The 14,643-nt window shown below is 49.4% G+C and overlaps 1 protein-coding gene across 4 annotated transcripts in view; it reads right to left on the reverse strand.

Moving 5' to 3' along the window:
- The window catches only part of BEND7 (BEN domain containing 7), a 218,343-nt gene that overhangs the window by 104,390 nt on the left and 99,310 nt on the right, over window positions 1-14,643 (reverse strand). For all 4 annotated transcript variants that reach the window (XM_063926897.1, XM_063926899.1, XM_063926900.1 and 1 more), the window contains one exon: window positions 9,990-10,112. In XM_063926897.1, the coding sequence (XP_063782967.1) occupies window positions 9,990-10,112 (123 nt within the window). The remainder of the gene's footprint in view (window positions 1-9,989; window positions 10,113-14,643) is intronic.

Genomic DNA, 14,643 nt, shown 5'->3' on the forward strand with positions numbered 1-14,643 from the left:
GGGGGAAGGTCTTGAAATTCCAACCTGTAACCTTGGGATACTATCTGTATTATCCAAGGATCCAGATCTGAGTGCACCCAGACCTGGCTGAAAAACAGTAGACGTGCCCCCACCCGATCGCACTCCCACAGGGGAGCCCCAGCGTCATGCTGTGGCTTTAGCGGAAGTAGTTGCTGACTTCTGCTCCTGCGAGCCTGATGGTTTTGTAGGTTTCCTACCTCTTCCTCTCCCTTTTCCTGTGAAAAAAGGGGTACCCTTAGCCTTTTTGTACTTGTTGGGCCGAAAGGACTGCATAGTATGAGAATGATATACTTTTCTAGCCGGTGCAGGTGCCGACGGCAGAAATGCTGATTTGCCAGATGTAGTAGTTGATATCATGGCATCCAGCTTTTCACCAAAGAGGGCCTCACCATTGTAGGGGAGCGCCTCAATATTTCTCTTGCATTCTGCGTCTGCATTCCTTTGGCGGATCCAGAGTGCCCTGCGAGCTGAAATCGCCATAGCAGAGGCTCTTGAGCCCAGTAAACCAACGTCCTTCATAGCCTCAACTAAGTAACCTGCAGAATCTTTGATATGACCTACAATTAGAAGCATATCATCTTTATCGACCGTGTCAATATTAACAATTAAGTTGTCTGCCCACTTTACCTGCGTTACCTACCCACGCAGAAGCAATTGTGGGCCTGAGTAACGTACCCGTAGCAATACAGATGGACTTTAAAGTCGTCTCTAACTTGCGGTCAGCAGGTTCTTTTAACGACGCTGACCCCGGGGCAGGCAAAATTATTTTCTTCGACAACCTAGAGACTGAGGTGTCTACCATTGGGGGCGACTCCCATTACGCCTGTCCTCTTCAGGGAAAGGGTAAGCTACCCGCAACCTTCTAGGAATAGAAAACTTATTTTCCGGGTTAGCCCAGGATTTCTCAAAGAATGCATTTAAGTCCTTAGATGGAGGAAAAGTCACCACCTGTTTTTTATTTCATTTCAAATAATCTTTTTCGTCAGGTGCAGGTGTTCTGTCAGTAAATTCTAACACCTCTTTTATAGCGACTATCATACATTGAATGCTCTTAGGTAGTTTGGGGTCTACCCCTCTCAAATCCCCAGTGTCGACCTCAGTGTCGGAATCTGTGTCAGTGTCCCTTTGCATAATTTGGGCCAGAGACCTTTTGTGGGAGCTGGAGGGGTCCCGAGTGGATGACGTGGAGGAATCAGCAAACAGAGCATCCTCCACAGACTGTCTCCAATAATTTGTCTGTTGTTCAGACTCAGAGAATTTCTTTGCCAGTTTAGACATATTACTCTGCAACTTTCTCACCCACACCGGCTCAGAACACTCTTGTGCATCCAAAATGGGTTCCTCTGGGGAAGAGCTTTCTCTAGACATGGTACACACTTGTACAGTCACACCACTCACACACAGGAGAGCTATTGGGTACAGATCTACCCTAATGTCTATCAGAGGGACCCAGAGGGAATTGCCAGTCCACACCACACGCCCTATATGTATTGTATACAATATAAAATAAGAATTTACTCACCGGTAATTCTATTTCTCGTAGTCCGTAGTGGATGCTGGGTACTCCGTAAGGACCATGGGGAATAGACGGGCTCCGCAGGAGACTGGGCACTCTTAAAAGAAAGATTAGGTACTATATCTGGTGTGCACTGGCTCCTCCCTCTATGCCCCTCCTCCAGACCTCAGTTAAGGAAACTGTGCCCGGAAGAGCTGACATTACTAGGAAAGGATTTGGAATCCAGGGTAAGACTCATACCAGCCACACCAATCACACTGTACAACTTGTGATAACCATACCCAGTTAACAGTATGAACAACAACTGAGCCTCAGTCAACAGATGGCTCAAAACAATAACCCTTGTACTATATACATGTATTGCAGAGATTCCGCACTTTGGGACGGGCTCCCAGCATCCACTACGGACTACGAGAAATAGAATTACCGGTGAGTAAATTCTTATTTTCTCTGACGTCCTAGTGGATGCTGGGTACTCCGTAAGGACCATGGGGATTATACCAAAGCTCCCAAACGGGCGGGAGAGTGCGGACGACTCTGCAGCACCGAATGAGCAAAGGCAAGGTCCTCCTCAGCCAGGGTATCAAACTTGTAGAATTTAGCAAATGTGTTTGAACCCGACCAAGTAGCAGCTCGGCAAAGTTGTAAAGCCGAGACCCCTCGGGCAGCCGCCCAAGAAGAGCCCACCTTCCTCGTGGAATGGGCTTTTACTGATTTAGGATGCGGCAATCCTGCCGCAGAATGAGCTTGCTGAATCGTGTTACAGATCCAGCGCGCAATAGTTTGCTTTGAAGCAGGAGCACCCAGCTTGTTGGGCGCATGCAGGATAAACAGCGAGTCAGTCTTCCTGACTCCAGCCGTCCTGGCTACATAGATTTTCAAAGCCCTGACTACATCTAGTAACTTGGAGTCCTCCAAGTCCCGAGTAGCCGCAGGCACCACAATAGGTTGGTTCAAATGAAACGCTGATACCACCTTAGGGAGAAATTGGGGACGAGTCCTCAATTCTGCCCTGTCCATATGGAAGATCAGATAAGGGCTTTTACACGACAAAGCCGCCAATTCTGACACACGCCTAGCTGAAGCTAAGGCCAATAGCATGACCACTTTCCACGTGAGATATTTTAGTTCCACGGTCTTAAGTGGCTCAAACCAGTGGGATTTCAGGAAATCCAACACAACGTTAAGATCCCAAGGTGCCACTGGAGGCACAAAAGGGGGCTGAATATGCAGCACTCCCTTAACAAACGTCTGAACTTCAGGTAGTGAAGCCAGTTCTTTTTGAAAGAAAATAGATAGGGACGAAATCTGGACCTTTATGGATCCTAATTTTAGGCCCATAGTCACTCCTGACTGTAGGAAGTGCAGGAATCGACCCAGCTGGAATTCCTCTGTTGGGGCCTTCCTGGCCTCACACCAATCAACATATTTTCGCCATATACGGTGATAATGTTGTGCTGTCACATCTTTCCTAGCCTTTATCAGCGTAGGAATCACTTAATCTGGAATGCCCTTTTTCGTTAGGATCCGGCGTTCAACCGCCATGCCGTCAAACGCAGCCGCGGTAAGTCTTGGAACAGACAGGGCCCCTGCTGTAACAGGTCCTGTCTGAGAGGCAGAGGCCATGGTTCCTCTGAGATCATTTCTTGGAGTTCTGGGTACCAAGTTCTTCTTGGCCAATCCGGAACGATGAGTATAGTCCTTACTCCTCTCTTTCTTACTATCCTCAGTACTTTGGGTATGAGAGGAAGAGGAGGGAACACATAAACCGACTGGTACACCCACGGTGTCACTAGTGCGTCCACAGCTATCGCCTGAGGGTCCCTTGACCTGGCGCAATATTTTTTTAGCTTTTTGTTGAGGCGGGATGCCATCATGTCCACCTGTGGCCGTTCCCAACGGTTTACAATCTGCGTGAAGACTTCTGGATGAAGTCCCCACTCTCCCGGGTGGAGGTAGTGCCTGCTGAGGAAGTCTGCTTCCCAGTTGTCCACTCCCGGAATGAACACTGCTGACAGTGCTAGCACGTGATTTTCCGCCCATCGGAGAATCCTTGTGGCTTCTGCCATCGCCAACCTGCTTCTTGTGCCGCCCTGGCGGTTTACATGGGCGACCACCGTGATGTTGTCTGATTGAATCAGCACTGGTTGGTTTTGAAGCAGGGGCTCTGCTTGACTCAGGGCGTTGTAAATGGCCCTTAGTTCCAGTATATTTATGTGTAGTGAAGTCTCCTCACTTGACCACTGTCCCTGGAAGTTCCTTCCCTGAGTGACTGCCCCCCATCCTCGGAGGCCTGCGTCCGTGGTCACCAGGATCCAGTCCTGTATGCCGAATCTGCGGCCCTCGAGAAGATGAGCACTCTGCAGCCACCACAGCAGAGACACCCTGGCCCTTGGGGACAGGGTGATCAACCGATGCATCTGAAGATGCGATCCGGACAATTTGTCTAACAGATCCCACTGAAAGATCCTTGCATGGAACCTGCCGAAGGGAATTGCTTCGTAAGAAGCCACCATCTTTCCCAGGACTCGCGTGCAGTGATGCACCGACACCTGTTTTGGTTTCAGGAGGTCCCTGACCAGCGATGACAATTCCTGGGCCTTCTCCACCGGGAGAAACACCTTCTTCTGTTCTGTGTCCAGAATCATGCCCAGGAAGAGCAGACGCGTCGCAGGAATCAGCTGCGACTTTGGGATATTCAGAATCCAGCCGTGCTGTTGCAACACTTCCCGAGAAAGTGCTACGCTGACTAACAACTGCTCTCTGGACCTCGCCTTTATAAGCAGATCGTCCAAGTACGGGAAAATTATAACTCCTCTCTTCCGAAGGAGTATCATCATTTCGGCCATTACCTTGGTAAATACCCTCGGTGCCGTGGACAGACCAAACGGCAACGTCTGGAATTGGTAATGACAGTCCTGTACCACAAACCTGAGGTACTCCTGATGAGGTGGGTAAATGGGGACATGCAGATAAGCGTCCTTGATGTCCAGCGACACCATAAAATCCCCCTCTTCCAGGCTTGCAATAACCGCCCTTAGCGATTCCATTTTGAACTTGAACTTCCTTACATAAGTGTTCAAGGATTTTAAATTTAGAATGGGTCTCACCGAACCGTCCGGTTTCGGTACCACAAACATTGTGGAATAGTAACCCCGTCCCTGTTGAAGGAGGGGATCCTTGATAATCACCTGCTGAAGGTACAGCTTGTGAATAGCCACCAGCACTACCTCCCTTTCCCTGGGAGCCGCTGGCAATGCTGATTTGAGGTAACGTCGAGGGGGAGTCGCCTCGAACTCCAGCTTGTATCCCTGAGATACCACTTGTAGAACCCAGAGATCCACCTGTGAGCGAACCCACTGGTTCCGGAGACACGCCCCCACCGCACCCGGCTCCACCTGTGGAGCCCCAGCGTCATGCGGTGGACTTAGTGTAAGCAGGGGAGGATTTTTGTTCCTGGGAACTGTCTGTCTGGTGCAGCTTTTTTCCTCTACCCCTGCCTCTGGGCAGAAAGGATGCGCCTCTGACTCGCTTGCCTTTCTGAGGCCGAAAGGACTGTACTTGATAATACGGTGCTTTCTTAGGCTGTGAGGGAACCTGAGGTAAAAAAATCGACTTCCCAGCTGTTGCTGTGGATACGAGGTCCGAGAGACCGTCCCCAAACAATTCCTCACCCTTATAAGGCAAAACCTCCATGTGCCTTTTAGAATCAGCATCACCTGTCCACTGCCGAGTCCATAATACTCTCCTGGCAGAAATGGACATTGCATTAATTCTAGATGCCAGCCGGCAAATGTCCCTCTGTGCATCCCTCATATACAAGACGACGTCCTTTATATGCTCTATGGTTAGCAATATAGCATCCCTGTCAAGGGTATCAATGTTGTCTGACAGGGTATCAGACCATGCTGCTGCAGCACTACACATCCATGCTGAGGCAATAGCAGGTCTCAGTATAGTACCTGAGTGTGTATAAACAGACTTCAGGATAGCCTCCTGCTTCCTATCTGCAGGCTCCTTTAGGGCGGCCGTATCCTGAGACGGCAGTGCCACCCTTTTAGATAATCGTGTGAGCGCCTTGTCCACCCTAGGGGATGTCTCCCAGCGTAACCTATCCATTGGCGGGAAAGGGTACGCCATCAGTAACCTCTTAGAAACTACTAGTTTCTTATCAGGGGAACACCACGCTTCCTCACACAATTCATTTAATTTATCAGATGGGGGAAAAGTCACTGGCTGCTTTTTCTCCCCAAACATAATACCCTTTTTAGTTGTAACTGGGTTAATGTCAGAAATGTGCAACACATTTTTCATTGCCGTAATCATGCATCGGATGGCCCTTGTGGACTGTACATTTGTCTCATCCTCGTCTACACTGGAGTCAGACTCCGTGTCGACATCTGTGTCTGCCATCTGAGCTAGCGGGCGTTTTTGAGCCCCTGATGGACTCTGAGACGCCTGGGCAGGCGCGGGCTGAGATGCCGGCTGTCCCAAGGCTGTTACGTCATCGAACCTTTTATGTAAAGAGTTGACACTGTCGGTTAATACCTTCCACATATCCATCCACTCTGGTGTCGGCCCCGTAGGGGGCGACATCACACTTATCGGCTCCTGCTCCGCCTCCACGTAGCCCTCCTCATCAAACATGTCGACACAGCCGTACCGACACACCGCACACACACAGGGAATGCTCTGACTGAGGACAGGACCCCACAAAGTCCTTTGGGGAGACAGAGAGAGAGTATGCCAGCACACACCACAGCGCTATATAACACAGGGATTTCCACTATACTGTGATTTTTCCCAATAGCTGCTAATACACAAATTGCGCCTAAATTTATGTGCCCCCCCTCTCTTTTTTACCCTTGTCGTACTGGATACTGCAGGGGAGAGCCTGGGGAGCGTCCTTCCAGCGGAGCTGTGAAGAGAAAATGGCGCTGGCTGTGCTGAGGAAGATAGCCCCGCCCCCTCAGAGGCGGGCTTCTCCCGCTTTTTATAATGTTAATGGTGGGGGGTTTTGCACATATACAGTGTTATACACTGTATTATGTGCTAATTTATGCCAAAAGGTAAACTAATTGCTGCCCAGGGCGCCCCCCCCCCCCAGCGCCCTGCACCCAACAGTGACCGGAGTGTGTGGTGTGCTATGGGAGCAATGGCGCACAGCTGCAGTGCTGTGCGCTACCTTAATGAAGACAGGAGTCTTCAGCCGCCGTTTTTCATCTTTATCTTCCGTCTTCTGGCTCTGCAAGGGGGACGGCGGCGCAGCTCCGGGAACGGACGATCGAGGTCGGGCCCTGTGTTCGATCCCTCTGGAGCTAATGGTGTCCAGTAGCCTTAGAAGCACAAGCTAGCTGCAAGCAGGTAGGTTTGCTTCTCTCCCCTCAGTCCCTCGTAGCAGTGAGTCTGTTGCCAGCAGATCTCACTGAAAATAAAAAACCTAACAAATACTTTCTTTTCTAGTGAACTCAGGAGAGCCCACTAGGTGCATCCAGCTCTGGCCGGGCACAGATTCTAACTGAGGTCTGGAGGAGGGGCATAGAGGGAGGAGCCAGTGCACACCAGTTATAGTACCTAATCTTTCTTTTAAGAGTGCCCAGTCTCCTGCGGAGCCTGTCTATTCCCCATGGTCCTTACGGAGTACCCAGCATCCACTAGGATGTCAGAGAAATATATATACAACCACGCGCTTTTATCCAATATGAAGTCCGCAGACCTCAATAATATATGCTTCCCTCCCCTTCTATAACACCCTGGTACTTGTAACAGCGATGTGTGAGGAGAAGCAGCGTTCAGGATCAGCACTCCGGCGTCTCTGCGGGGAAAAATGGCGCCAAATGAGTGTTACTGGCAAGTCTGAGGAGAAGCCCCGCCCCCCTGTAATGGCGCGATTCTACCTCAGTGAGTACAATATTTATACTGGCAGGGGTATGTACATCAGCGGCTCACATGTATGTACTGTTATGCCAGTGAGAGTAAGGATTTCACCATGTCCCCCAGAGTGTGCCCCCCCCCCCCCCCGCGTGCGCTCTGCACCCAGTGCTGAGAGACATGTTTGTGCGCAGCATCCCACGCTGCGCTGGTACCTTTATGCCGCCATGATGACCGGAGGACCCCTCTCTGCAGGTCTCCGGTGAATACTCACCAGCCTTCTGACTTCTGGCTCTGTTAGGGGGTGGCGGCAGGGCTGTGGGAGTGAGCAGAAGCCAGGCAAGGGCTGTGTTTAGTACCCTTCAGGAGCTAATGGTGTCCTGTCAGCGGAAGCAGAGCCATTGAACTAATTGAGAAGTTGGTTCCTACTTCCCCTTAAGTCCCACGAAGCAGGGAAGCTGTTGCCAGCAGCTTCTCTGTAAAATAAAAAAACCTAACAAAGTCTTTTCCAGTAAAGCTTTGTAGAGCTCCACTGGTGTGCATCCAGTCTCCCGGGCACATTTTCTAAACTGAGGTCTGGAGGAGGGGCATAGAGGAGGAGCCAGTTCACACTGTTAAAAAGTCTTAACGTGCCGAAGACTCCTGCGGAACCGTCTATACCCCATGGTACTAAAATGGACCCCAGCATCCTCTAGGACATAAGAGAAATATAAGTATTCTTAAGAAAAGACATGCCGCCCGAAACGTGTTGGTTAGCGCACATTAGAGACACTAGCCACAGCCCCCGGAGGACGCAAGTCCAATATTTGCCGCCCATAGGCATACAGGAGAAGCCGCAAGAAGGGAGCTTACTATACAAGCGTCCAGCATTTACCGCCAACGGGCGCAGGGGAGAAGCCGCAAGAGAGAACCAGCCGGGAACCGCTGACTGTACAGGTACTAGTGTTAGGGAGAGATAGCGGCTGTATTTACCTGCTTCCACTCCCGCTCATCCACCAACGGTAATACATTGGATCCCTTAAAGCTTTTAATCTGTGGACTCTCTAATCATCACACATGAACAGTATTATCTAACAATTTTTTTCCCCATAGGTGTGCGTTCACATACAAACAAGCGCTCTGTTATTAATAGGGACACCACTGGGTTGACAGGAGCGGGGCCGGGCAATATAAGAGGCCAGGCAGGTGAGCAGAGCCGCACCGTGCTGCAGGTGAGATGCTGGGTGGGAGGTGATGGAGTTGCTCCCCTGCTCGCTGCTCTCCCTGGCTGTACTGTGTGTGCTGGGGGCCGTGCTGCTGGACTGTGCTGGGAGCCTCCTTCTCAGCCTGCTGCCCCTGCTCCAGCCCACTCCACTCCTCGCTCTCTGCTGCTGTCCAAAGAACGTTCCTGTCCGCGGTGCTGCTGCCACCGCCTACGGAGCCTGGACGAGGTGGGCAACACCCCCGGGGCGGAGGCCGAAGCCGGGCACCACTAACCTGGTCAGCGTTCTGGCTCAATTCCCTGCCAACTGACCACATAAGGACCCCTGGCCAGGGGCCGCAAAAGGATATGGTAGGGGCAGCATGCAGTCCGTGGGCCGCGAGTTTAACACCCTTGCTGTATAGGTATTAGCCACAGAAGGGGTCAGGGTAATGGACAGGGACAGTCAGGAGATGCTGGGCTTCAAAAAGGGGGGAAGCTGCAAGTGAAAGTAATTAAAACAGGTAATTGACAAGTGCTGCCAACAGCGCCCCATACCCTGCAGCGCTATGATCGGTGCTCTCTCCGCACACATCTAGTTACGGCCCTGGTTAGCATGGCTGCGGACTGCATTTGAGGCTAAATGAATAGTCCCGAGGGATCACTTAGCCTAAGGTAAATTACCACAGCTAATTGAATTCCCCACCTTAGAAGTGATATTTGTGCAATGAAAACAATTTAACAGGTACTTCTTACCCCCTTTGTACTTTAGTAAATTAATAGGCTGCATTACTGTGAATTATGGTACAGCCCAAAAAATGGCTCCCTCTAATGCGTGTACGGAAACGGAGGACTTTAAAAAAAAGCTACATTTGAAATCTGAAGTCTTTTTTCTCTACGAATATAAACGGTGTATTAGCTTACTACTATACTGCTGCTATTTTTGTTAGTATATACAGTATGTTAGTATATATGTCTAAATTTTTTACTTTGGAAGGTTCCTGTAAGGCGAGGTACAGGGGGCAAGTGCAGGGGTCTTGGTGACCTGATTTGCTTCACCATTACCTCAACTCCTGCAGTACAGTGACATGATCTGTAGCTTTGTGCTGTAGGTCATGGGGCCATGATGATCACCAAGCCACCTGGCTGCCCACTTTCCCGAGATTCAGAAGTTTCCTGTAGTAGTTAAGTATGATACAGAGTCCTATTAAGTCCTAAGATAACAAACGGAAGCAAAATGGCCAGAGTCATTTGGGTCATGTACAATTTTAAATGCTAATTGCAGCTTTAATGTAAACTTCTCATGAGGCGACGACATCCCAGTGTTTGAACTTATGGACTAGTATTTATAGAAATAAACAAAAAACGTTGTTAGTATGTAAATAATGTAACATACAGTACCTGCCTGTACTTGCATGAACTTCCTCATTGCCTTTAGCTCCTGAAGGATTGCCTGCAGAGTGGGCTGGCAGTTACAAGTGCAGCACTTCGATTCTGGCACAGTATTAACCAATCGCAATTCACCTGTTGAATTAGAGTGAGGTTGTCTGTCATACCGTGATTTGCCTCAGTAAATATATATAAAATGATTGCATTTTCACACTTATACTTGTGAACTGGTAAAAGAAAAACTAATGTTTACAAATGTCATGTTAGCAATACCATATTTATAAATGATTTGTGTTGCATTTGTCACATTTCAACCTAAAGTTGACAAAAATGGCATGAACGTGAGGCAGAGTACAGATGGATATGAATCAATATGCTGAAACCCTACTACCACTTGACTCACATTAATCAATTCCAAAATATAATTACATGAAAGCAGTGTGCTTGAATCGCCAGACAGAGCATACGTCTCCTGAGGAAGGTGCTTAAATAGCCAGTCGGTGGTAGATTGTGGAGTTGTAGAAGAGATTTCTAAGGGACCGTTCACTGCGGCTCTGGGTGCATTGTACAAGTACTTATTGCAAATAACATTTGAGGTCCACACAGAGGCGTAGCGTGGAGACATGACACCTGGAGCAGGGTCATGTCACGGCGCCCCCACCCACCACCACACATACATACATACATACATACATAGATTCACAGACATTTAGGCACAGACATACATAAACACAAATATACACAGATATATACACACACACACACACACACACACACACACACACACACATAAACACACACAGATATACACAGACATACACATATACACACAGAGACATACATAAACACACACATACAGTATACTCACACATACTGTAAACAAAGATATATATACACATAAACAAACACACACATACATGTATACACATTAGCACAGACATATACACACATTTACACACAAACACAGACATATACACATAAACACACAGTATACACAGACATAAACACACAGTATACACAGACATAAACACACAGTATGCACACAATAATTGTCACCAAGAGGCCAGCAGCAGAGCAGCTCCTCGTTCCAGCCTGGAGGGGCGGAGCTTCTATGTGATTGACAGGCTGGACCTCGTGGGTAGAAGGAAAGGACTGAGGAAAAGGAAAGGGTGGCCACCACACTGCCTGCATGTTCCAGATCACTGAATGCAGATCCCTGACAGCAAGGAAAGTTCCTCCGACAAGCCTCCAAACCTCCCCTCTTCCTTAACAACACACCACACTACACTTAACTGCACTGGACTCTCTGTACTGTGCAATCAGTGATATGTAACATGCAGGCAGTGTGGTGGCCACCCCTTCCCTCTCTTCTAGTCATCTCCTCCTACCCCTGCCCGAGATCCCGGCTCTCAGCTGTGCAGTGAGCCAGCGCCTTCTGTCCCCAGTGGCGCCTGGAGCTCAAACTCCACTTGTTCCACCCTCTCTACGCCCCTGGGTCCACACTGTTAGACATTTTCCCTTTCTACTACTTTTACTTTCTTTTGCTTATAAGGGGGAATGCAATTATGCCTGAAAAAAAATTGCGTGTAGAAAAATGGGCTTTACCGTGATTTTTGCCGGATGTTTTTTTTTTCAGGCAATTCAATTGAAGCCAGTATCACTGCCATAAGTAGACATTTTAGCGCTGTGTGCAATAAACAGCATCGGGGCGGCCCCCACCCCCCCATACAAAACAGGGCCAGTGCACGCGGCAGTCTCGCATCAACAATATTGGGGCTTGGCTTCATAGGGAAGGGGCATGGCCACAAAATAATACCGATTCATATTACGCTGTACAGTAGTCTCTATTATTTAAATTACGCCCGCACAGTAGCGCCACTGACACACATTACACCAGCTAAAGCTCATTTTACACATTACGCCAGGTACAGTCCCCCTTTTTACACATTACGGCAGCAGAGTCCCCCTTTTTACACATTATGGCAGGCAGAGTCCCCTTTTTACACATTATGGCGGCAGAGTCCCCCTTTTTACACTGTACGGCGGCAGAGTCCCCCTTTTTACACATTAGGCAGCAGAGTCCCCCTTTTACAAATTAGGCTGGCAGAGCCCCCTTTTACAAAAAGAGAGAGAGAGAGGGGTGAGGACAGAGGGACAGAGAGGGGTGAAGACAAAAAAGAGAGAGATTGGAGGAGAGTTGGGGTGAGGACAAATGAGAGAGAGAGAGAGAGAGAGAGAGAGAGAGAACAGAGAGTGAGAGTGTCAGTTAGGGCATATATACGGCCGCACTCACACTGGCCAGGGAGTGGGGGTCAGCACTCTCCCTGCAGTGCTAAGACTGGCCGAGTGCTGTGCTGCTGGTGGTGCCGAGATCCCGGAATGCGTGGGTGGCAGCCGGCAGGACTCCTCCTCAGTGCCAGGCACTCAGGCAGGCTGCAGAACTGGCTGGTGCTTGTGGGCGGGAGGCCGCGTGTAGAATACCACGCTCCCCTAGCTCCCACCACTGCGTCCGCTCCCAGAATGCTGTGCGCGAAGACCTCGTGCCTGCACCTGCATTCTGGGAAGGTGGGGGGAAAGAGGATATCACAGTAGCCGGAGAGATGTGGTGGGAAGGTCGAGTGGGAGGCAGGGCTGCTTGGGCATGAAAGAGGACAGCTCCGGAACTATCCTGCTTCTTCCTCCATTCAGTGTCCTGGCTCCCGGCTGACTTCTGGCAGTGCAGCGGGACTCTCCCATCACCAGCGATGCGCTCCCCCCACAAGTGTGCTGTGTGCAAGGCACAATCTGCACACACCTAGTTACGGCCCTGGCCATATTTCTTGCGCGACCATAGGATCCGGGATAAGTTATGTCGTGATCGCAGCTGCAAAAACAGGGCACTTATTGGGGATTTTGCTATGGGACCTGAAAGGGTCCAGATAAAGAATCTTCAATAAGTGCTGGTGTTGAGGTTAATTGAATAGCCCCTGTGTGATCAATTAGCCACTGTAAATTAATGAAGCTAATTGAATGTGTCTTTCACATTGTCTGCTATAAGGAGTAACAAGTTTGACTTCAAGCCAGTGTAACTATTACATTGCACACTTATGCCCTCATTTAGCTTGCATTGCAGTGTACTGAAAGTTGCAATTGAGCTATTATCAGTACACTGCGATGCATTCGCTTTCATAGTGTGATCGCATCCCTGAAGGATGCAATCAAACTATGAGTGACTGAAACAAACGTTGGGGGGTGGGCGCATTGCGGGACTGTGTTTGTGAAAACTGCAATAGGGTTGGAGCGTTTTCGGGACGGTCGTGTGACAGCACACGCTTTTCAGCAGAATATGCGATCCAACCAGAATAGGGTCCTTAGGCCGGTATACCTGCGGTCAAGCATGCGGAACAAAATCCCTGAAAGCAGCTTCCTCTTCATGGTTGCGCCCGCAACAAGCACAGAGGTTTCCCTGAACCTGTGCGATGCTTTTGCATCCTTGCGGGGGGGAAGGGGGGGCTGCAATGTGGTGCGGATTAGCCCTGTACATGTTAGAGAATATGATCAGCTCTGAATCACGCCCTTGGTGTGTAGAGTTGGAGCTTGATCCGAGGCACCAGCAGGCTAAAGCTTTGACTGTTCCCAGGATGCACTACACCGCCTCCTCTATAGCCACTGGAGCTCAGTATTGTTAACCAGTCCAATACAGTAGCAGGTAAGAGAGACGGTAGATGTTAGTCACATAGAACCACATTCTCACGACAGGAGAAGGTACCAACGTCTAATGCCATACAAATCCAAAGAAGCTAAGTGCGTCAGTGTGGGCACCCTGTGGAATCCAGTGTACGAAGCAGAAAGATATTTAACAATGGTAAGGCTACCATAAATCTCCTTTTCTGCAGCGGGGTACACTGGTATTCCACAGGGAATAACATCGGAGATGTCCTAAAGCAATTCCTCATGGGTGGGGACGCACTGTAGTGGGCACAAGAACCCGGTGTCCAATGGAAGCATCCTGGGAGGCGGAAGTATCAAAGGCATAGAATCTGATGAACGTGTTCACTGAAGACCATGTAGCCGCCTTGCACATTTGTTCTGCGGACGCGCAACGGCGGGCCACCCAAGAAGGTCCAACAGAACGAGTAGAATGAGCTTTGATAGCAGCAGGAGCTGGGAGCTCAGCCTGCGCATAGGCTTGTGCAATCACCATTCTAATCCATCTAGCCAAGGTTTGCTTATTCGCAGGGTTTCCATACAGAATATGGACACTCTCACAAACTTGTCTTCTAAAAAAGCTCTTTTAAGGGCTGCCTAGCGCAGCCACACCTGTTAGCTGCCTGCACTGCAGGCACCAACTTACAAACGGAGCTCCAGTGCCTGGAGGCGTGGCTATAGAGGAGGCGGTGCATGCATCCTGGGAACAGTCAAAGCTTTAGCCTGTTGGTGTCTCGGATCAATATCCAACTCTACACCCCAATGTTATTCCCTGTGGAATACCAGTGTACCCCGCTGCAGAAAGTAGATTTTTTACCTTTATACTTTAACAGTGAATGCAATGCATCTAATGTAACTAGGCCAGTGGTTCCCAAACGTGGTCCTTTAGGCACCTCAACTGTCCAGGATGTAGGGATATCTCTGCTTGTGCACAGATGGTATAATCAAACTGACTGAGGTACTAATTAAGTCACCTGTG

This window comes from Pseudophryne corroboree, chromosome 6 (genome assembly GCF_028390025.1).
Source record: "Pseudophryne corroboree isolate aPseCor3 chromosome 6, aPseCor3.hap2, whole genome shotgun sequence".
In the NCBI taxonomy this organism is placed as follows: domain Eukaryota; kingdom Metazoa; phylum Chordata; class Amphibia; order Anura; family Myobatrachidae; genus Pseudophryne; species Pseudophryne corroboree.